The sequence below is a fragment of the Ascaphus truei genome, chromosome 4 (genome assembly GCF_040206685.1).
Source record: "Ascaphus truei isolate aAscTru1 chromosome 4, aAscTru1.hap1, whole genome shotgun sequence".
NCBI lineage: Eukaryota > Metazoa > Chordata > Amphibia > Anura > Ascaphidae > Ascaphus > Ascaphus truei.
In genome coordinates this window covers 393,386,767-393,412,288 of record NC_134486.1, presented here as the reverse complement: position 1 = coordinate 393,412,288, position 25,522 = coordinate 393,386,767, and the positions used below count along the sequence as shown (strand labels likewise).

Here is a 25,522-nt window from a genome sequence, read left to right as displayed (position 1 = left end):
GACCGACTCAAAGATAGGCTTACTCTAGTTGTATAAACTGTATAATGCATCACAAAAAAGCTCTAAGGCGTCCTTGTAAAAATAGATAGGAAGCAAAAATAGGACTACCCAGAATCCTTAACTGCACTGTGTTATATATGTGATAAATGGGTCAACAAAGCATGTTTAGGATGTAATTAATATGCAACACTGCTATAGCAGAACTCATCATATGCCTGTTCATCTTATCATTTTCTTGAATGTTAAAGTAAACATATTGTTACTTGCTTGAATACACCAATCTTTCCTACGGGCCGATATAGCAACATTTCACTGCTGCAAAACTGGTACAAAAAGTGATGAATACATTGCCTGAATAGAAATGCCATTTTGAACCAGATTTCATGTGTTAATTTTTCTCTACATCAAAATAATGAAAATATAGGGATACAAAATAATACACAAATATTTACTCAAAAAAGAATACGTTATAATAGTGCAGCAGAGTTATTTCTACATGCAAATACCATGTTACAGAGAAATCTAATATAGGCTCCTAATACAACATAAACACAAGATAAAAAGATAAATACATTTCATTTTTCTTTTCAATTTTATTCTTATCTATAAGTATGTTCATTATGGTATTTTAATTAAGTTGTATGAATTTTATTTGCTTACCAAACAGTTTCATTTTTATTATTATTATTTATATAAATGAAAAAAAAACTATGTTGTCCACTTTAGAATTTCCCATCAGAAATAAAATATTTCCGTTGCAGTAACATTTCTTTCAATAATAGTTTCTTGCAGCTAAATAACAGAATTCTGCAATGTCCAATAAATGGTGTCATGATAACCAAGTAATGTGTATGTAGTCACAATGGGGCATTCAAAAGAAAGGGGGACATTTTAATCACAGAATTTACAATGCATGTCAAACGTGTTTGATTTGGTCCTTTGTAAATATATTCACCTAATGATATATATATAAAAATATCAGCAGCACAGCTCTCTGGTAAAAGATCTTAACTTGATGAAGCTAGTCTGTCTTTTCTGTTTTGGCATCTTTCACAGCAATCTCTGAAGTTTTCCGCAGGGGTCCTTTCTCTGAGTTGGCATTTCCCTGGCCAGTTTCCGACACTCCTCCGGTTTTGTTTGCGGTGTGTTTTTCCAAATAGTTCAGCATTTCACTTAGAACAGTTTGGAATGTGCTTAGAGCTGCACATATTGCAGGAGTTCCAAAACCATGGGTGATCAAACTAGGAAACAAGAATAGCAATAATGCAGTCAGTGTTTGCCGTATTTAATAACCTAGAAGTTATGACATGTGATTGTCTTGAAATGAGTATGTTACTATTCAATGACACTAGTTCTACTTGAGGTATTCTTTAGGGAAAATAGCAGTTAAATACAAGGTTACACATAGTTTTTTCTTATACCAATGACTGAAGCATACTTTTTTATTATTGACACATAGGAATAGGAGAGTTCGGCGAAGATAGAAGCAACAGTACAAAAAAACAATAAAGTATTATAAGGGGTTTAAAACCATGTAGTAAAATATAAGCTTAATTAAGAAATTATATAATCAGAAATCTGTTATACTTTGTTAAAAAGTAATAACATGCATCTCTTCTAACTATCTCTCAGAGAATGTTAACAAATCTGTCGAAACTTTAAGAACTGCTAGTCCTATATGTCACACTAATGAGATGTCTGATTACATTCTTGTTGAGGTTTTAGAGAAGTGAATGAATACAGAAGTGACTTAGTACAGTTGTTAGTACAGAGTTTTTGGGGACCCTCCCATAATAGGAGGATATCATCTATTTATCTGATCCATAGTAACTGACCATATCTTACTATGGATCAGATACATAGATGATATCCTCCTATTATGGGAGGATCCCCAAAAACTCTTGCTTGAATTTGTGGAACATCTCAATGTCAATACGTTGAATTTGAGACTAAAAACTGTACTAAGTATTACATCCATCACTTTTCTTGACTTGGACATATATGTCGATGGTGACAGGAATATCCAAACGAAAGTTTTTAGGAAAAGTACGGCTACTAATAGCTTATTATTGGCACAAAGTCAACATCCCTCTAGTCTGATTTCCGGAATTCCTACCGGCCAATATCTCCGTTTACGGAGGAATTGCTCCACAATTCAGCAATTTATTACACAATCAAAGGAACTACGCGATCGGTTCCTTAGTCGTGGGTACAAAATTAAAACACTCAATAGAGCGTATCACAGGGCATTGCATAGTGATAGAGATTCTCTCTTGTCCTCTAATACATCTAAAACTAAGGATAACACTATAAGATGCATTGGCACCTATAATAAAAGATGGTGGACAATAAAAAGAATATTTGCCTGACATTGGCACCTCCTTCTATCTGATGTTGATTTGGCTAAGGTCATCGGCCCTAGACCAACCATCACAAGCAGACGATCTAAAAATTTGCAAGACAAACTTGTCCATAGCCATCATCAGCGTGCTAGGGCAGAGACTTGGCTGAGTCCAATTAAGGGGATGTATCGTTGCCAGGGTTGCAAGGCATGTAAGCATGTCATTACAGCTAAGACTTTTGTAAATCATGATAACACACAGCATTTTAATGTGGACAGCTTTATTAATTGTAGGAAAACAAATGTTATATACCTCATTACCTGTAAATGTGGGAAGAGGTATGTAGGCAAGACCACAAGACAACTTCGTAGACGTATACTTGAACATGTGACCTCTGTCAAGCATTCTACTGAAACTCCGGTTGCAAGACACGTCACGCAGTTTCATAATGGAGATGTTAATAGCCTCGCGTTTATGGACATCTATCAACTAAAGTGCGAGGTGGTAATATTGATCAGAGGTTATTAAGGATTGAAGCAGAGTGGATCTATAAATTGAAGACCAGAAGCCCAAATGGGCTTAATGAAGGGTTTACTTACACTCCATTAATCTGATTCTCTCAGTATGTTATGATCGTGGCTTTGCCTCTATTGTCCTATTTTCTGTCCTGTTTCCCTGTACTATACTATATTATTAGTGACTATATTGACTGTCCCTAACAAACATCAGAGTAATATTTTTTTGCCACTATGTGTGCTATTCCCCATGGTATTGTAATATACTGAATTATTGATTTCTACAATTTATTTAAATTAGTGACTGTATACCAAATTATAAACCCATCTTTTCTTTGTTGGGTTTATCTACTGTATGTGTGTAATGGATGTATTCACGCATTCACTGTGATACCTGTTGATATTATAAAGGTTGTGCGTGTTATTTATTTATTATACTTTATTATATTTTCACTGTGATTTGTGACACATTGCATTTTTTTTAATTGAGGGTAGACTATTGCATTCGTCTGACTTTATGTATTTAAGTTCAACTAAGTCTTCATCACCTTGCCTAATAGCCTGTATTTCCACCTCTGGGATGCCAAAACTCTAGGCATTACTGAATATCTTTATTCACACATTCGCAGATTGCCCTACGGCACTTGTGCAAGTTAAATTCGGGCAAGTATGCTATCATTCCACTCATGCGCAGTACTATGTATATACTGGTAACTGATGAGTCTATCAGCCTACGCATGCGCGATGGAAATCGGATCGGAAGGCGCATGCTCAATGGTTGGAAGGGGAGATGACACCTAGTGTGGAGTATATCATTCCACGCATGCGCAGTACCTTCCATGTACCCGCTCTGTTTTGTGGACTGGAACAAAGATACTATTAACAACGGCAATCTAGTGAGGTAAAGACATGACTTATTACATCACTAATAAAAGCTTTATGTGTTGTTTGCAAGTAGTTTGCGCTTGCGCTTTTTGCGCATGCGCAAGAACGGACTGTTTATGATGTCTCTATGGCCACGCTAGGGTATAAATAACGTCCGCTCCCCCTCCACTGCAAAATTGTCCCTGACGAAGCTCCGTAATTGGGGGGAAACGTGCGTTGGGCATGTGATGATGTCATCAGCCTCCGCTATGGGGCTGTTTTAAACAGTGTCTTTCAGTCAGTTTTTCAGTATAGCTATATTTATTATGACATTCTAACAGTGAGGGAATGGTTCTTTATATACATTGTGATTGATTATTCGTTATATATATATATATATATATATATATATATATATATATATATATATATATATATATAGTGGTCGACAAATCACCAAAAAATCTACACGTCGAACAAAAAAATCTACTCGCCACCTAGTACCACACGTGTGCTGCTTGGGCCAATATTTACTCGCCCGGGGGTTAAATCCACTCGCCCGGGGCGAGCAAATGTATAGGTTTGTCGAACACTGTATAATATATATATATATATATATATATATATATATATATACAGAACAGAGCTAAGCGTAAGTATGGTAGTCTTCCAGATAATTATTGAAACATGATTTATATGGAAACTTTTAAGAAATTGAAAAGTTGACCGCTGTCACTGACCTACAGTAACCATTACCGCCATCTTATTTTGTTGCTTTATTCTTGTACCACACATAAGGCCTTTGTTTTTGTTGTGAAAAGGGAAAGCCTATCTATATTTAGAAATAATGCTTGTTCTCTTAATTACTGTTTTCCTAGTTGTTCTTCCTAGTATAAAATGATCTGTATTTATCTGTACATCTGTAGATGAAAGTCCTGGAATATATACCTGCAGTTGATATAAACACATTAAAGAGATGCATTTATTGCAGACATGGCAATGTGCCAGCCCCCCATTGTTGTGTTGTTTAAAACAGAAACATTTGCACTTGGGGAAAAAAAATTGGAATGATATTATTTTTACTTGTAACCAGGTCCCCTCTGGTCCCCGGTTCCTCCACTTTTTCCTCCCCAGACCTCCGATCACGGAGGTGGTTGCCGGGCGAGAGGGTCGTGGGAGATAAACAGGGAGCACAGCTACAGGGCGCTGCCCTGTCGGGTTGGCGACGGCATGCAGGACGCATTGCGCATGCGTAGAGCAAGCGGCGACTATTGCAGGGAGCTTGCGCATGCGCAGGAGAGCGGACAATGCAGCAGATAGGCTCCACATGGGGGAACTACAATTCCCAGCAGCTCCCAGGGCTACAGTCATGTGCCAAGTATCAGCCAATAGGGTGCGCAGAATCTCCTGCAGGGAAATTGATCCATTGCGCGCGCTAAGAACCACACCAATTGGAGCTGGGAAATCAGAGGGTGTAGCTGCAGGGAGTCAGTGTCCCCTGCACTAGGCCAGAGACCCCCATTAGGCCCCAGCTATGCCCCGACTCACCATAGTTTGTGGTTGCTTCAGGGAAGGCCACGTAGATAGGGACGCTCCCCCAATTACTGTCTAGTGTCAGGGACACAGTGAAGACGCCGCACGGTGATTGCGGCCTATGGTCTGGGACCAGATAATCTCCCTATGAGAGACTGCTAAGGAGATATGTGGGGTATGAACCCAAGAAGCCTGTTCCTGTGTCACAACTACCATCGGCGGAGGACTCAGCCCTCCTGTTGCCAGCAGGTATATGCACCATACACTCTGTAATGGCCCCTATCTGCAATTGGGTCGGGGAAACCCCGATACATACTTCACACCCAGACTTCTGTATGAAATCTAAACTGGATTCATGCCTGAAAGATTTAAATACATAAGGAAATAAAAATGCAGATGGAAGAATGTATATTATGTGAATATTGTAGGGATGGATATTCATCAGTAAGTACTTTTAGAAGGGAGGTTGGTGATACACATAAGTCAAATAGATATAAATAGATATAAATATCCCATTCTACTTTTGTTAGTATACAGTTCTTGATATGCTTAGAATAGTTTTTTTTTAAATAGTAGAATTTTTGAATACAATTATACTTTGCATGAAGATACTCTTAAATTATATTCTTAGTATTCTTAGTATTACCACATCAATTTTAACAGGATTTATCATGTTCCAACTATGACACTACTTTCCAACAGCGCTAAAGGAAGCCATTTCGGAATTTCTACATAATCTTGGATTCGGAATGAATTAGCAGCTGTTGAATATTCTACACATACAATTTGCAATACCAAAAAACACATCCACGCCGCATAGACTGTAAAGACTTCAGGACAGGAACTTCCTCTGACATCACTTCCTTTTATGTCTTTTGTAGTTTTGTACTTTTGTACTGATGTGTTTTCTTGTTCAACTAATATATATATATATATATATATATATATATATATATATATATATATATATATATATATATATATATATATATATATGCAAATACAACTGTATGCTCATCTGTATGTCTTAGGCAGGTCTGCAACCCCGCCTTTCCCCATTATCACCCAGCATACAGCACTTCCACTGCAGCAAGGGATTCTGGGAAATGACATGCAAATGAGCACACAGTATCACTTTTTGCCTCAAAAACCATTTTTAACATGGTTCCCTATAGGCTTAAGCTTGCTGCATGGTCACAGCTTTGAGCACAGCCAGGGTTAAGGTGCATACCCAGAAAACCACCCACAGACAGCTGTTTCGACCTTGATGGGTCTCATCAGTGTGGGGTTGATTTTAACTGGGTATGCAAAGAGGCTATGGGATAGGCTATACCATAATACTGAGTTAAGTTATGGTGAGTAAAAAAAGTGACAAAAACCCTCCACAGGAAAGCAAATATGCAAATACAACTGTATGCTCATCTGTCATTTCCCAGAATCCCTTGCTGCAGTGGAAGTGCTGTATGCTGGGTGATAATGGGGAAAGGCGGGGTTGTAGACCTGCCTAAGACATGCAGATGAGCATACAGTTGTATTTGCATATTTGCTTTCCTGTGGAGGGTTTTTGTCACTTTTTTGACTCACCATAACTTAACTCAGTATTATGGTATATATATATATATATACCAATAGGGACCACATCGTATCTACACACATTAACAGTAATGCAACACCCTCTTATATTTCTACACCTACTCACACCATTGGTATACACTCCCACACACACCTTTTGTAAAGCGCTGTATACACTGTGGGCACTTTATAAATGTATATTTACACACATACACACATATACACACACACACTCTTACATCACTAATCACATACTGCACAGGGGGAGGGATTGGCTTCAGCCACAGATACATTCCAAGATGCACTGTTTTTAAGCAAAACCCTTTTATGCGTTAGCCATTGTAACATCGCCGGAAGAAGAGATCAGTGTATCTCGAAAGCTCACACAAATTAAAGTATTTCGTTAGCCACAGAACGGTATCATCTATTTATTTTTTGATTATATATATGAGCATACAGTTGTATTTACATATATATATATATATATATATATATATATATATATATATATATATATATATATATAAATATAAATATAAATATATATATACACAATATATATATATATATATATATATATATATATATATATATATATATATATATATATACACAATATATATATATATATATATATATATATATATATATATATATATATATATATATATATATATATATATATATATATTCATCTATTCATTTTTTATTATTTATTTATATATATATATATATATATATATATATATATATATATATATATATATATACCAGTACATTTGCTACCTTTAGAAACTGAATATTAATAATTCAAATGAGGATTTTTAGTGATTGAAAAATAAGTAAATACATTAGTTATACAATTTTAAAAAACATACCTGAAATGTGTTAAATGTCTCTGGATGTCGAGGTCTAATATTGGAGTTGGTCTGGACGACCCCAGGGGTGATCGGTCTTGACTTAGTAGGTCCTGGAATTCTTTACAAATTTGCCTATATTAGAAATAGACCACAAAAACAATTCATAAGATGTCTCAATATAAAAAGCTATAGTAAGAAATGTTCAAAAAATATATATGTATATCTATACACACATATATATATATGGATGCGATTTTCTTAATCTCTAGCTTGAAGTTACCATGGTAAACCTTAGACCACACTGGGCTCTGGGGAGATCTCCATTTTAACCTCTCAGACACTTAATATTTCAAACGCTTATATTTCAGATTTTCAGAATCAAAACAGCATTGGAAAGGGGCCAGAATAGATTTCTTAAGGTAAGTAAAAACATATGATGTAAAAAAAAAAAAAAAAAGTCAATTAGTGCGGACTTCTGCTTTAAAAGATTAACTATCATTTTTTGAGTGCGATCCGTGTTGTGTCTATTTGTTTATATTTATATAGCACTGTAAATATATCCAGTACTGTTGACTCGTTTGTTAGAACCATTGCATACACAGATTTATATCTTTTGCCTTTTCAGATATGAGGCACAGTGACATTAATTTGGTGGGAGTAACATGGAGCTGGTACTGTGGGTTTAAAAAGAGCAATTAATGGCCTTTTTTTTAAATTATTATTTGATAACATAGGATTGTAAAAGGGGATCTCTGGTGGAACCCCAATAATTTCTGCTCCGGGGACCCCCTGCTTCCCAAGATACAGACCTTAAAAGAGGGTTCCGTTATCTCGGCAAAGTTTAAAGCCCCCGCGTTGCGTGGGCCAATAGGAAGCCGAACTTGATGATGTCACAGCTTCCTATTGGCCCACAGGGAGCAGGAGCTTTGAATCTCTGCCATTACGTGAACCCTGCTAGTCGAGTGGAGCGCTACCGGCACCCCCTACTGAGGTAAGTATCTATGGAGGCGGGGGATCCCCGTAGCTGAAATTAATGGGGTTCAGCTTCAAAGACCCACTGCTTCAATCCTATGTTTTTGTTTTTTTTAATCGCCTGCTCGGATTGCCTATTTAGTAGGATATCCCACTCAGCACAAAGTAACACCTTATATGTAGGGAATGTGACATGTCTGTTGATAGCTATACTGGCAGCACTTGAATCCCATGTATTAGACCCAATGACCCAATGTAAGTTTAGGACCATTTTTTTATTCAAACATAATTAATGTACACATGGATTTATTTACAGTATCATGCTTTACCACTGTGCATTTGATATTGCTGAGTTCAGAAATTAAAATACTTCTTTATTTTCAAGTTTAAGGGCAAACTGTGAAAGTGTTACAATTACTCAAATATTATTCTTATTGTATTTATTGAACCTTAACATTCCTTTTTTTATCAAAGTCAGTGGGAATTTACCTTTAAACTTGTAAGCAAAGTTCTGCACAGTTAGTTAGAACTTTTCTTATAATGTTTACAGTGAAATTAGCATAATAGGCAGTTGTTAGTTTTGCTGTCAACAGTCACATTTATTAACATATGTAGAAGTAGCACAAAGGTTACAGAATATGCAACACATGCTTACTGTACTTAAATGAGGAAATAATTCCAAAAATTCCAGTTATCAGATAAAATTACTACTTAATTTAACACAAGTTTAAAAACTTTATTTTTTAGAAAATAATAATGATGGTACAAGAAAGCTTTTTCTTAATGATTCATCCACCTGAATGAAATATAATAAGGCCTATTCCCTTTTGCATTGCCTATTACAAGATGATTTTAACCATTTAAGAAGCCATTTCCAATGACAATCAGACTAAGTAAATGATTGATTTACAGTATCATTTTGTTTTCAAACTTTTATCTTAACTCTGCTAGATAAACCGTTTTGCAAATAACACCATGTGTAATGTATATGTATTTGATGAGGTAGCTGCAAGCTGTGTAATGAGTAGGAGGAAGTTTGGGACTCCAGGACACCTGTAGACGACGAGTAAGAAGCCCCCAGGCTTAGTGAAGGAGCTGGCAGCACTCTTAAAACAGCCTTAGGAGACAGGGGACGGTCCCATATGGAGTTCAGGTTCATACTGTTACTGTGTTGATGTAATCCCATCACGCACATTCTTTTGTGAGTGCATTTTTATTGGATTTTATTCCCACTTGCTGGATATTACATTTATCTGCACTATGGAATGTTGTTTCTGTGCTCCTGTGTTCTGTGCTGTGTTTCTGTGCTCCTGTGTTCTATATTCCTTGTCATGGCAATGCGTTGCCACGTGACCTTGTTTATTTATAAAATATTTTACAAGGAAGTAATACATTGAGAGTTACTTCTCGTTTTCAAGTATGCCCTGGGCACAGAGTTAAGACAAATAGTACATGGTTACAAATAAAGTGACACAAGTGAACAGTGTATACATTATATACAAGACATTGTGTGCACAGTTAAAGAAAATATATATTATAGGCGTATGTAACAGTTACAGACCAGATTAAAATGTGAGACAACCTTAGTTTTGAAAGAATTTAGACTGGTGGTGGATGTGAGAGTCTCCAGTAGACTGTTCCAGTTTTGGGATGCATGGTAAGAGAAGGAGGAGCGGCCAGATAGTTTGCTGAACCTTAGGACCCTGAACAGTCTTTTGGAGTCTGATCTCAGATGATACGTGTCATGACAATGCATCGCCACGTGACCTTGTCATGGCGATGCTTCGTCATGTGACATTGTCATGACAATGCATCGCCACGTGACCTTGTCATGGCGATGCTTCATCATGTGACCTTGTCATGGCAATGCGTCGCCACGTGACCTTGTCATGGTTCACGGTACATGATGGTATGGGGTACCAGTGCTGTTTTTTCCGAGTGCCTCTTACCTTCTTTTGCTGCTCCTCAACTCTAGCATCTACTCCTTGTGATGAAGCGTCGCCATGACAAGGTCACGTAGCGATGCATTGCCATGACAAGGTCACATGATGAAGCACCGCCATGACAAGGTCCCATGACGAAGCATTGCCATGACAAGGTCACGTGGCGACGCATTGCCATGACAAGGTCACATGATGAAGCATCACCATGACAAGGTCCCATGACGAAGCAATGCCATGACAAGGTCACGTGCCTCCTACATACAGGTCCCTAACATCTAAAATGCAAATGGCATTTTCGCTTTTTAATGTGGATTGTACATGTAATGTGGATGTAACAGTTTTGAGCGATATCACATACAAGTAGAGGGTATTTTTCTGCTTACTTTGTAGCGAGGATCATCTTTTTCCTTGAAGTCTGTTCTTTTTGTTCCATGTGCTGCCTGGCCAGATGCTCTCCCACTGCCTTTGCTGGAAATTCTGTTTCGCAGGTGTAACCGAAATCTCTTGCTAAATGTAGGGCTTCTCCTGCAAGCAGGCAAATGTCTTTGTCACAAATTATGTCTATTGGATATCTTTAAAGTAAAGGAAGCCCTGACCAAATTAGGGAAGGTGTGGTTATGGGGGTGTTATTACATGTGTCACAGCTGTAGGGGTTCGGACTCGTCAGTTTTGCCCAGGTGGTTAATGAGAAATCTGAGGGGTCCAAAGGATGCAATCCTAGGTCAGGGCAAGGTGTGTTGGGCATAGGAGTGACTTATAAGTGGAACCCCAGGTGTTACGATCCAGGCGTGCTCACTGGGTCATGTAGCGGTGGTGAGCATAATCAGGTTCAATGGGTTGGGCTACTTGCTGACCAGGTGCAGGTATTTATGTTAATAAAAGGCTGTGGTCATTTGTCCCCCACCAAGGTGTCTGTATTTATTTGGATGGGCAAGTAAATGGAATGTGCAAGAATCGAGGCTACAAGGGCTAAGAGCAACTACTACTACTACTAAGGGCCATGCACAATTTAGAACATTTGTGAGATATAAAAATATTTTGAAGATATATAAAATCAGGGTCAGAATCCACAATGTAATAAAAAATGGCAAAAGCTGACCGTTTTCAACGTTTACAGAATATATAACCATTTTATGGACTTTCAGACTTAACAACCATGGAGTCTGGTCAATTACGTCTCCTGGCTTCAAAACTGAGGGTAAAGTGGAGCAAAAAACACTAACAGATTTATTAACCAAATTATTTACAATGGAATTCCTATCTTTTAATAAATGTGGCGTAGACTTCTGCTCCACCTTTGAACTTTCTTTGTAGTCAGGCGACTTGGGTTGTTATTTAGTAGTTTCACTTACTATTAATAAATATTTTTATCTTTTAAGTACTGAAAAGATAAAAGAGATAGAGATGGATCACAGTGCTGTAATATCATGTAGCTTGTCAATTATTTAATTATTTATCATTAGCGTATGTGTCCAATTTAATACACATATTTTAGACATTGGAGGCTATCAGGCAAATCAGGTTACTGTTTTATTTGGAGGTGTGGCCCCTCCTCCCCAGGGATTAAAGCTCGCCGCTCCCCACTTTCCAATTAGCAGTTTTTATCATATCCCTGTGTATCTTAGACCCAGTATGGTTTTTCTCCATCCAGCAAAAAAGAGAGGTACATGAGAATTTTACCAGGTAGTGTTAGGACCTGCAAATTGGTCATGCCGTGACGTGGCTGCAGGCTTATAACGCTTTGGCCAAAGGGTTTAACTAAATGATCCTTACTCATGAGTAGATTAGCACTGAAGTACTATATGTTAGCACTTTCAGTACTATATGTTGTGTCACTTTGTATGTTGCACTGGACCTTTCTGTTTTTATCAGGTTAATAGTAAGACACATCAGAATACAAAAACTGGATGCAGGGCAAGACCCAAAACTATTATTATTAAAATTATTATTATAGGCGTTTGTACATCTATTTCTGTCTATATATCTACTCACACACTCACACACATACACACGTTTGTTAGTACTACATTCACTTTTGAATTGAGGTGTCAGTTCCACGCAGTGGGTCAATTTTTTTTATCAACAAGTTAGTTTAATTAGTTTCCTTAAAAGAAACAATAATTATTAAAGTAACTGTCTTAATGACATACTATAGATCTTGTGAAAAGGTACAGTTTGCTTTTCTACAGTAACACTGAGTTGAAGCAGCAGTCCTGGTTGAGTGCTTTTAGTGTTTTTGTGGTGTGTTTTTTTAATAAGATACTTGGGGTGTTGGTTTCAACTCTGGCAGCCATCGAAATAGTGACTTTAAAGCTCCCGCGTCACACGGGCCAAAAGGAAGCCATGATGTCAACCTTTGCAGCTTCCTATTGGCCTGCATGACCGGGACATTTAAGCCTGCAGGTTTGCTACTGGCACCCCCTACTGAGCAGGGAAGCAGGGGGTCCCATGAGCTGATAGTAATGGGGTTCAGCTACGGAGACCCCCTGCTTCAAAACTAAAATGTTATGCTCCCATAACTACAGATGTAGCAGCCTTTATTGGTCCTGCTTGTGCATTACAGCAGGACACATACATCCTGCCAGCAGGAGCAGCCACCATTCTGTGCATGTGAAAAAAAGGGGGGGAGGGGGTCTACCAGGCTATTGTACCTGTTGTTGCCCACCGGGGGGTACAAAAACGCCTGCTGCCGCTGTACTTAGGTTTATCTATTTGACTAATGATAGCTTTAAAATTACTTTGCAACCAAAAACCAAACAATTCGATCAATTAAGCTGTGGCCTTGAGGACAGATATACAGTCTTATCACCAAATTAGATTAGAGAATGTAAATCCCTCCAAGGCATTTGTGTAACATGGAAATATTAAACTTTGAAAATGATTCAAAAATATGTATACTTGTTTGATGTTTATTTATTTTTAAAGATGCTAATCCTCAACATGTAGTGAATTAAACATATATAAAAACAATTATAAGAATTGAAATATATATGTATTTTTTATACAACTACTGTACTATTTATATCAATACACACTGTATATGTATACTCATAGATATAATGCATATGCATATGCTTTATATACTGTTTTTCACTTTCATTGTCAAAATTTCCAGTTTTTGACATGGCCGCAAATCATTTAATTCAGGGGATATTAATATGGACGGATACTGGCCCTTCCATATCCCTAAATGCAATCACATATTTCCATGTGCATAGATATAGCAACTGTTCGGGACACTTAGCGATGGCCTAAACCGAGACCGAAGTTTTATGAGTCACCACTGACATGAGAGAACTCTCTTCCCATGAGTGCTAAAGGCCATGTCCATACATACTGCACTATATATATATATATATGCACACACATACACATACAAATACTCTATGTAATTCCATCCCTATATACCAATAGGGACCACATAGTATCTACACACACTTTTAGTAATGCTACAGCCTCTTACATTTCCACACCTACCCACACCATTGATATTCACTCCCACTCCACACACACCTTTTGTAAAGTGATGTATACACTGTGGGCTCTTTATCAATTTATATTTACATACATACATGCACACACGCACACACTCTTACATCACTGACATTCAGGGACTATTTAACACCTCATCATTTATCGCATACTACACGGGGGTGTGGGGGGGGGGGGTAGGTTTCAGTCACAGATAACATTCCTACAGTATATGCACTGTTTTTAAGTTTAACCTTGCTTTATTCAATGTACTATCGCCAGAAGAAGAGATCAGAGTATCTCAAAAGCTCGCACAAATAATAGCATTTCGTTAGCCACAGGTTGGTATTGTCTATTCATTTTTTATATATATACATGTATAAATGTTAATCAGTATTGTTGACCTGAGGAAGAGCTCTCGAAAGCGTGTCCTATGAAATAAATTGTTAGTCCAAATAAAAAAGGTATCACCTAATACTGAAGAACTCATTTATTCTGCACTATATATATATATATATATATATATATATATATATATATATATATATATATATATGCAAATACAACGGTATGCTCATCTGCATGTCTTAGACAGGTCTGCAACCCCGCCTTTCCCCATTTTCACCCAGCATACAGCACTTCCACTGCAGCAAGGGATTCTGGGAAACGACATGCAAATGAGCACACAGTGTCACTTTTTGCCTCAAAAACAATTTTTAACATGGTTCCCTATAGGCTTAAGCTTGCTTCATGGTCACAGCTTTGAGCACAGCCAGGGTTAAGGTGCATATAAAAATAAATATATATATTCACCGCGCTTCTCCGTGTTTTACATACACACACACATATATATATATATATATATATATATATATATATATATATATATATGTATGTATATATAATATATATATATATATTAGAAAGAAGAAAAAGGAAGCACGTGCCACATAGCATAAATCTGTGCAGACATTTATTCTCAAAATTAGGAAGTGTAAAATAGCACACTCACAAGTGTAGCTAGGAAATACGCATTGAAAGATAACCTGTTTCAGTGATATGTACGTCACGAAACTATATATCCTTTCATTCTAGTGCAAACCGTATATGGACTATTATTATGGACATTAACGTGGGCATTTTATTTTCATTGTATTGATATATATATTAGTTATCTAGCACATTAACATCTGTTTTTATTTTTGTATTTTTGTCTATTATGTCTTCACATTATTAGAAGCACATAGATTCTACTATACCTTACTTTGGGGCAATTATACTATTTTAAGATTTAATATAAAGGATTAATTTCCACGAGCGCTTACGTTTTATTTTATATATATATATATATATATATATATATATATATATATATATATGTTATGTATGTATATATGTATATATAGCAACTGTAAATATTGTATATATCTATATATATATATATATATATATATATATATATATATATATATACATACATATATAAATACATATATATATATATATATATATATATATATATATATATACATACATATATAAATACATATATACATACATATACTATTACTGTGCATCAAATACCTTCTCTCCTTTTCTGCCCTCTAGGGAAGCTATTTCTATTTCTTTTAAGACTGACCTTATTTTGAGAATTCTTGAGTTACCATATGAATGCTAATCTGAGCAGCTGAGCTGGGTGCATTGTTTTAATACAATATTAACAAGCTCAGTGCTATGACCTCATTTTTATTGCTGAACAAAATAAAGCAGCGTTGGCTTCTTATGCACTTTGCCCCCATTGTTCTGTATCCTCTCTGCCAGACAGCGTTAATCAATTAATTTCCATAATATAATGAGACCTAAATCACAATAGACTAGAGAAGACGACAAACTATGATTAACTGACATACTAAGGAGTCACTGGAAACCTAAACGGCAAAGTGGGGTCACTGTCCATCTTTCCCCAGACAGCTCAGCTACATTCCTCTACTTCACATAATATCATCTTTGTACTAAGAGGCCCAAAATAAATAATAATATCTTTATTTCATATACTGTAGCGCTTTTTTCCCAATGGGATTGGAAGCGTTTCACAATTACAGCATACGGTACGGTACATAGGAATTTTTACAGACACATTCACTGCCCAGAAGAGCCACACTGAGCCACCTCTTTTCAAATATTTGCCATTACATTTACGCATGAAAAACAAAATGCATATTGTGTGTGCATTTTTTTTAAAATTATTATTGTACGTGGTTAAAAAATGTTTTGTAGTCCGGTGTTTTGATGGAAACAGGTCTTACAAGAGGCGAAGCAGTCGTGATGTCAATGACTCAAAGATTTAACTTGTAGTGTAGGTACTAAAATCATTACTATATGTACGTCAACAAATTAGTCAAAACTGTACAGCAAGTTTAGCTTGTCATAAAACCTACAAAGTCTGTTTATATTGTTAGCACAGAATAAGAAGTGCTTACGTTGCTATATGTCATCTAATAATTTTGTTGTTAGGCAGCATCGATATGTAATTATATGCTGTTCCGTACATTAACAAAATGTCATGTTTTCAGGGTAGGTCTATTATGAAATATATTGAACTTGACATTGATATTTCAAATTGCTATTTATGTGAGATTGCTATTAATTCATACTTGTTATAAAATACAAAAATACACATAATTTTGTTTTAATATAATTGTATCAAGCAGGAATGGGGCACTACGCAATGGGTCAAATCAACTGCAGACAATGAACTATGCATCATATGTAACAAGTCACATACCGACCATCATAAATACCGCACACGTTTTTTTCATGTTTGTACTACTGTTTAGCACCACATGCCTGACACAAAATGAAATGAGCCAAAGTGTAATTTCTTCTTAATCTTGACAATAAAATCCCATTATCTTGAGTCTCGTTTTAAAGACCTACAGTACATGTGGCAAGCACAGAAACAGGATCCTCAAGTGCTCTAAATCCATAAGACTTATACAGTGGTCGAAGTGACTTAAAAAAAGTGTCTGATTACAAGAGATTTTAAATGTACCTTATAATAATAATATGTTCTTGTATAGCACTGCTAGTTTTACGTAGTGCTTTACAGAGTCACAGTCCCTGCCAGAGTCACAGTCCCTGCCTCGTGGAGCTTACAATCTATGTTTTTTTGGTGCCTGAAGCACAGGGAGATAAGGTGACTTGCCCAGGGTCACAAGGAGCCAACTCTGGGAATTGAACCAGGCTCGCCTACTCCAACTCTCAGCATCAGTTGGTGTCTTTACTCACTGAGCTTCAGAGCTTTAGAGTTTCCCTCTACCTAACAAGATCTGTACAATATTTATGCTTAAAAAGCACAAATAGAAAGATGCCGACTGAAATATGTCAATTTTTTAACAGAGGGTGAAAATATGAGTTGGTCAATCAAAAAGAAGTGATACTCTGACATTGTACCATCACATTGTGAACACTGGACTTATCAATTGTTTGATATTCTCTTATTCAGTATGTGTTTCAGGTACAATACATTTTGGGGGGTTTGATAGATTAAATACTAATTTCTCAGACTGAGTAATATAAATTATTTGAAAATAAAACCATGAGAAGAATTAATAACTAAAAAGAAAAAAACACACTGAAAAATAAATCTAAATCTATTTCATTTTGTGTTAGAAACACAATTCTGCTGTTTTGTGCAACATTATTTCTCCAGTTTAGCAGACAGGAAACTTAAAGCAGGTAAAAAAAAAAGGTCCCACAACCTTCAAACCTCTTTTGTGTTGTTAAGACAAAGAGAAATAAAATGATCTTTTGAATGATAATTACCCAAGTCCATTCTGTGAATGCACTTGTGTTGTTTACCGAATATTACAAAACGCAAACCAGAAAACTACAGTGATAAAAGACAATCGTATTGTTCGGCTGGAACAATTTCAGAAGAGAGTTTTGCATGATAAACTTGGACATTTCAGCTACAGGCTGATACAACTGTGCAGAATGAAAAGAATAAGAGAATTAGAAGAAAGTTCTAAGGCCTCTGGAGATCTTTAGAAGAAAGATCACACTCAATCTATGATCAGGGTCTTAAAACTTTCAAGGGAATTATGAAAAAGGTGTTTCACAATATTCAATATGGGAAGCTGTACTTTTATCCAAACTATAACTAAAGCAGAACTCCAATACAGGTAATGTATAATACACTTTGTGTGAGTCTTTAGAAAGAAAAGATCAAACAGTAAGGGAGAATGCAGCCTTCTCACCCCACCGTTACACACAGCTGTAATGATTTGTAATTGTTTGACTGTTAGAGGCTTGAAGAATAGCACAGTTAATCTCTTTCCAAGTCATAAAGAGAGAATCGAAAAACCAACCTTCAACTAGGGATGTCAAAAGTGTTACGTTGGCCGCTTTCCTTCTCCCTGCAGGTAAATTTAAACCGAGTCTGTCCAACTTCTCTCTCAAACAGCGACCCCCATTTTTGGATTTTGCTCTGGATAAAAGGAAAGTAGCTTTTATTCACCTGCTCGGAGGGATCGCATGCACATAGATATGTATTTGTTTTCACAAAAAGACAAAAGGATAAGTGGGTAAAAACAATACATTTTCCAATAACTTTTTTTTTTAATGCAAGCTTTTGAACGATTTTGATTCCTTTTGCTACTGGACCCTGAAGAATGCATTCGCCGAATAATAGAGACCTAAAATATGCAGTCACACTTCGATCCCTCCTTACGTACTGTGACAATGTATGTTAATGTTTGTTATTTTATTGTGTTTCGTCTTCTAACCTTATTGTACTGCACTACGGAATATGTTGGCGAGTTATAACTATATAATAAAAATCCATAAAGAATGAATGCCAGTGGTACAGTTTCATGGGTTAAATCTTTTTGCCTAATGCCTAATGCATTCATATAATACAACATTGGATTCTTTTTTATGGGCTTGGAAATGTTTGTAAACAAATTAAATGGAGACCTTAGTGATTTTTTTAGTCTGCCTTTCTTCTCCTCTGCTCCCCTCTTATAGATTATATGGAAGGGAGAATGCTGCATGAATCTAATGTAATTGAGGTGAAGAAAAGAGGACAAGTGGTTACTTTCTTATCCACTATATACTCTGTCATTAAATACTTTTAGGCTTTAAGAAAATATTGGAATATGTAAGTAATTGTTTACCCCACTAAAATTATGATTTGAACGTTAATTGTTGAAAGGATATCCAAGGAAGAAAAGAAAATGTATCTAATTTATTTTGACACTAGAATGAGTTCTGAAGATCTTCTTACATGGGATAATGTAAAAACATAAAGGTTGACATTATAATGGGATGCAGTTGTTTTGGGTTGTCTGGGGAAGGGGCTCTGTGTGTGACATTTGAGTTACAATCGACAGCCGTTGGTATAGCTGATGTAACCATTTCTGATAATAAGCTTGAGTTCCTTATGTATAGATAAGGAGATACCGTATGACATTAGTGTTAAGATGGAAGAACACATGTAAATACCATGTTTGGACATCATACTTAGAGGTAAGATGACTGAATAAGTGATTTTGTCTGGATAAAAACTGGCAGCAAAGTGAGCTGAGAAACAGTTTAACACCAGGAGACTGATTAAAATCACAATCAAACTAAGGGATTCCACTCAGAAACAAACTATGCAACAATCTTTGACAAAATCCTAACTTATTTGGACGTCATTACCATTTTGTACTATTTTTGTATGTGAGTATTTATCTTCAAAATAAACGTTTCTATTTGTGTACAAAGAACAGAATGCTGAGTCTTGTTATGATGGAGTATTCTACAGAAAATACAAAGGACATTTCACAGAATATTAAAATATGTCTGATTAAAAAAAACATATTTCAACAAGGTTTAACCTACCCATTGGTTCTCTGTTGTCCTAATTGGATTGAATATTAACCATTAATTATACAATGAAGCTGTCTTTTCTAGACTACATTTGCTGGCTGTTGCATCTAACTGTGTACAGAAAACAGTCATAAAAGTGGTGAGACTTACCTCCTCAAAATGCCTCCCAAAAGAGAAGCATTGAGACATTCAGGTGGCGAGAGACGTCGCTTCACTTCTGCAATAGTTACTTTGTATTTGGAAGTGGAGCTTAGAAGGGAGAGACGACCGGGGACAGAACAGAACAGATCTGTGGGGTTCACAACACAGGTACCACCTAAGGAAAAATATAATACATGTTTTATTCTATTAAAAGACATTAATAGCGTTACAGCTTTATGCATTCATTGTAACCCACACACTTTTTATAGTGGATAGATAGATATAGCATAGAATACTGATTAACGGATTATTTCCATCTTTCTATCTATATACACTAATTATTATTATTATTATTATTATTATCTACTAATAAAATGCCAACATATTCAGCAGCGCTTTAGAATGGGGGAACAGAGTGATATAATTTACATGAGCATAATGTTGCTAAATTATGACAAAAAAGCCCAAATAGATACAAACGATAATAAGGACCCTGCTCATGTGAGTTTACACTAAATGCAATCTATTTATCTACACTATATTATAGTACATATAGATTAGATAAACATTTATATATATATATATATATATATATATATATATATATATATATATATATATATATATAGTCTTTACAATATATATTAATATTATATATATTTTAAAGTAGTAACTGCTCTTCTGCATTTTTGCTGTACCTTGAGTTCCTCTATAAACAATATATTTTTAATGTACATGAATGACAATTGCTATGTGAAATAAATCATGAACATGCCCACAAAAAGGATCACGCTGGCAAAAACAATCATATCGCTCAAGGCAAAGTTTCTGCTTCAGCCTGATGCCGCCTGTATTCATGGAGAAATATATTATTTACTAGGTCTATGGAAAATATGCTCCTCAGCATCAGCAGGTTTAGACTTTGCAGACTGTGATTGTACATGAATAGGAAAGAAAACTACAATTGGATACATTTACATTAAGCACAAGACGCGCGTGCTATTAGCAGTATAGTACATCACAGTCTGATTTGGGGGCAACATCTAATTATGGCTCCTGGAAGGGTTTCTGGATACTGTAGATTCATGAGATCTACTATTTCATAAGAAAATGGTTATTAACCCTTCCATTGCTCTGGCAGGGAAAGGGTTAAAGTTCAAATGCACCCCACTGGATAATGTGCCCAAGGCCCTCAGTCACTGCATGTGATGTGTTTATACATGATGCCTTCTACATGTAATGAAGCAACACTGCAACATTTCAATAGTAACAACGTTTGGCAACTGGAGTTTTCAAAAATGTGCTTTCAATTGCAGACAAAATGAATATACTGCCTGGGATCTGCAATACTTTATAGATTCTGGCAAAGCTTTAGCTCAGGGGTGGCCAAATCCAGTCCTCAAGAGCAACCAGCAAGTCAGGTTTTTAGGATATACCTGCTACAACACAGGTGGCTCAATTAGCGGCTCTGTCTTTGCCTTCACTATCGTGCTGAAGCAGGGATATCCTGAAACCCTGCCCTGTTGTTGGCCCTTGATGACTGGAGTTGGCTATCCCTGGTATAGATGTTTATTTTAATACTTAGGCCCAGGTCCCCAAAGCTATTAAATCAGGGCTCATAATAGTACATTACCTGAAAATATGGTATCCTCAAAGCTAATTATATGCATAAATAATATCTGAACTACAGCTCATCTGCATAGGCTTAAAGTAATTTAATTGCATAATAACAGGGTGTTATGTTCCAGAAACATGACATTATGCCAGTCTTGGTGTTACTCCTATCCAGACCCGAAATTGGGCTTTTGCTGAAGTGTAGAGAGTAGTGGGGAACACTGTAATGCCGATAAATAGGGCTGTGTTCTTTCAATTGTGCTCAAATGGGGAGTTACACACCCATCCAGACACTGCAAAACCCTCATTGTCTAGAAAGGAGTAACGCCAAGTTTAGGTATCACTTTAGTAACCTAACTTAAATGCCCAAGTTAACCCAAACAGACTTTTGTGGATATGTGATGATAATGCCTCATTTGCATGTTGTTAGCACCAACATCTGTTATAGTTAATGCTATACTCTTTGTATTGTATTGTATTGTATGTCTTTATTTATATAGCGCCATTAATGTACATAGCCCTTCACAGCAGTAATACATGTGGTAATCAAATAAATAACAGATAATATAAATAACAGATCATGGGAATAAGTGCTTTAGACATTAAGAGGAGTCCCTGCTCCGAGGAGCTTACAGTCTAATTGGTAGGTAGGGAGAACGTACAGAGACAGGAGGAGGGAGTTCTGGTAAGTGCATCTGCAGGGGGCCAAGCTTTATGTATCATGTGTTCAGAATAGCCACAGTGCTATTCATATGCTTCTTTAAGCAAGTGTGTCTTAAGGTGGGCCTTAAAGGTGGATAGAGAGGGTGCTAGTCGGGTACTGAGGGGAAGGGCATTCCAGAGGTGTGGGGCAGTCAGTGAAAAAGGTTTAAGGTGGGAGAGGACTTTAGATACAAAGGGGGTAGAAAGAAGACATCCTTGAGAAGAACACAAGAGTCTGGATGGTGCATAACGAGAAATTAGGGCTGAGATGTATGGAGGGGCAGAAGAGTGTAAAGCTTTAAAAGTGAGGAGAATAATGGAGTGTGAGATGTGGGATTTGATCGGAAGCCAGGAGAGGGATTTCATGAGGGGAGATGCTGAGACATATCTCGGAAAGAGTAGAGTGATTCTGGAAGCAGCATTTAGGATAGATTGTAGGGGAGACAGGTGAGAGGCAGGAAGGCCGGACAGCAGGAGGTTACAGTAATCAAGACGGGAGAGAATGAGGGCCTGAGTCAGAGTTTTAGCAGTCGAGCAACAGAGGAAAGGGCGTATCTTTGTTATATTGCGGAGGAAAAAGCGACAGGTTTTAGAAATGTTTTGAATGTGAGGGGCGAATGTGAGAGAGGAGTCGAGTGTGACCCCAAGGCAGCGTGCTTGGGCTACTGGGTGAATGATCGTAGTTCCAACAGTAATGTGGAAGGAGGTAGTAGGGCCAGGTTTGGGAGGAAGTATGAGGAGCTCTGTTTTACGGGAAAAACCATGGCTTAAGGTTATGTTATTGTCCTTTAAAGATACACCGTTTGTGTTAATGTACCGTTAAGGTAGGTCAACGCCACACTAAGTCACTTTACATAGCTTTGTGGATCTGGCCATAATTGGAAGATTTCATTTGGAAGCAGAGCTGAGTAGAGATCAGTATAACAAGGACATTTTCTCCAACTATGTATAATTTATCTTTGCAATCGTTGAAAAATAATACTGTACTATATGCTATATAATATGTCTGTTTTTTGAACCTTTGAATCACGCAAGCAGTTTTATGACTCACCAGCTCAGATGTATGAGGTAACATGGCCCAGGTATTGTCTGCTTTTAATAACTACAACCAACAATGTGTTGCACCTTCAATATGTAATTAACAGTACTATCCATTCAGGGCTTAACATAGTATCATTTTGCAAGAAGAGGACCAATGTTTGTGGGAGGTTTGTGTTTGCTTTCTGAAAACCATTAGAGGGAACATGTATTGGAAAAGGAAAATATAACAAATACAAATTTGGGAATGTTAAAATAAAGTTTTTGGTTTCCCTTTGACTAAAGTGCTGTTTATGCTAATAATAAATAAACAGACTGAAAGAGCAGCTCAGTGAGTAAAGGCACCGACAGTGAAAACAATGGCAGTGAGTTTGAAGCAGGTTCAAATACTCTGTCAGCTCCTTGACTTTGGGCAGTCCCTTTATCTCCATGTGCCTCAGGCACCAAAAACATTGATTGTAAGCTCATATGGACAGGGACTGTGTCTGTAAAAATATTATGTACAATGCTGTACACTGTAATTGTGAGTCCCATTGGGAGAAAAGCGATATATGAAATAAAAGTTGTTATTATTATGTAGATCATATGTTGATGACCTACAACTCAAAGGTCCATCTTTCCCAAAATAAGAATAAAGAGATGACAGCAAAAAGAAAAATAATCAGTGCCTGAAGTATAGTTATTTTTAAACATGTTGTTTAAATTAAAAATGTAGGGACACTTTAACTATCCCAAGTAGTAGAACATATAATAATGTCAGTTTATTAATTGTATAGATATGAGAACCACATATAACACCGTCCTATTGTAACCCAACAGCCACTGTTGTACCTTGCACTGTCTATCAGAAAGCACTTGTATGAGTAACAACAAAATATTGTTCAATGTAGTTGAGAACAGACTAGTTTCTTTATGCTGAACCTTTAAAATATTGCTTTCCGCTTAACTAATGAATATGATGATATCATATAAAACAGGCATCAAAATCCTGGGGATCAAAGTGTGCCCCACATACTTGTTCCCCTCAATCCCAGACATTATTAGGGTTAAATAAATAAAAGATTTGCCTGTTACAGGCAACGCATGGTGTTTACTTTACTGGCAGAAGTTGGCAGAAGTTGTCTAGTGATGCCAAGCTGTAAGAGATTGTTTTAATCAAATAAGATCTGACAACGTTTCTAGCTACTGTAGAAGTAAACGCCTTGCTATTCGGATGTCAGTCACCTCTAAGCGATTTGACAATCTCAAGATCTCTTAAAACGAAAAGAGTTCAGATCATATTAATTCCCCCAAAATGTTTTGATTCAAAGTAGTTTGTATTTTATGTTGCCAAGGGCAATCGGAAAAAGAGCTATTGCCGATAGTCTTGTCCTCTCTCCATGGCCTAGAGGCTGTAGTAGTATTTAAGCTTTTTGAAATGTGCCTGGGGCAGCCAGGCTGAATGATCACAAAGAGAAACAAGAGCTTTTTTGGAGTTTGCCATCTAGATTTCATGAAAGGACACGGGCCAAAAGTCATCATGTTATCTTTGTATCCAAATATTTAGAGGTACAGTAAGATCTCCAGCCACCCCTTGTGTGGAGATGATACATTGTATACAATACAATTGCACATATACTTGATATCAATCATTACACTGATCTTTTTTTTTTTTTAACTAAAGGATGTACATAAACATCGGTTTTTTTTTCAAGTAAGATGGATTTTGTAATGATTAAAAACACAGACGACTTCTGTAAATAGGAGCTTCATTACTTCAGCAATTTCTTTTGAAATTGGATATCTGAATATTCAACTCAGGCAAAGGCTCCCACTCTGTATGAACAACATTAATATGATCTCTGCAGAGTTTGATACTCTGAAATATTAGCATATCAAAGCAGATGCCCGAGGCTAGAGAAGCTATCGATACATAAGCGCTAGGTAAAATAAAGATTATTGGTTCTGATGGTTAGAGCAGAGGAGCTGCAGGCTAAATCCTGCATACTGGTAACTGAAAATGATAGCATGTGTGGGGGGGGGGGGGGGGGGGATCAGATGCACATACTGTATGTACACCCTGCTTGTGAGCACTGCAGATT

General features: G+C 36.6%; 1 protein-coding gene across 2 annotated transcripts in view; it reads right to left on the bottom strand.

Moving 5' to 3' along the window:
- Positions 1 to 621: 621 nt before the first annotated feature.
- TFAP2D (transcription factor AP-2 delta) overlaps positions 622 to 25,522 on the bottom strand; it is a 32,463-nt gene continuing 7,562 nt past the window's right edge. For both annotated transcript variants that reach the window (XM_075594865.1, XM_075594866.1), the window contains exons 4-8: positions 20,097 to 20,262; positions 18,443 to 18,561; positions 10,985 to 11,126; positions 7,705 to 7,818; positions 622 to 1,241 (exon numbers count right to left, since the gene is read on the bottom strand). In XM_075594865.1, coding sequence (XP_075450980.1) covers positions 1,022 to 1,241; positions 7,705 to 7,818; positions 10,985 to 11,126; positions 18,443 to 18,561; positions 20,097 to 20,262 — 761 coding nt within the window. In that variant the 3' untranslated portion in view covers positions 622 to 1,021. The remainder of the gene's footprint in view (positions 1,242 to 7,704; positions 7,819 to 10,984; positions 11,127 to 18,442; positions 18,562 to 20,096; positions 20,263 to 25,522) is intronic.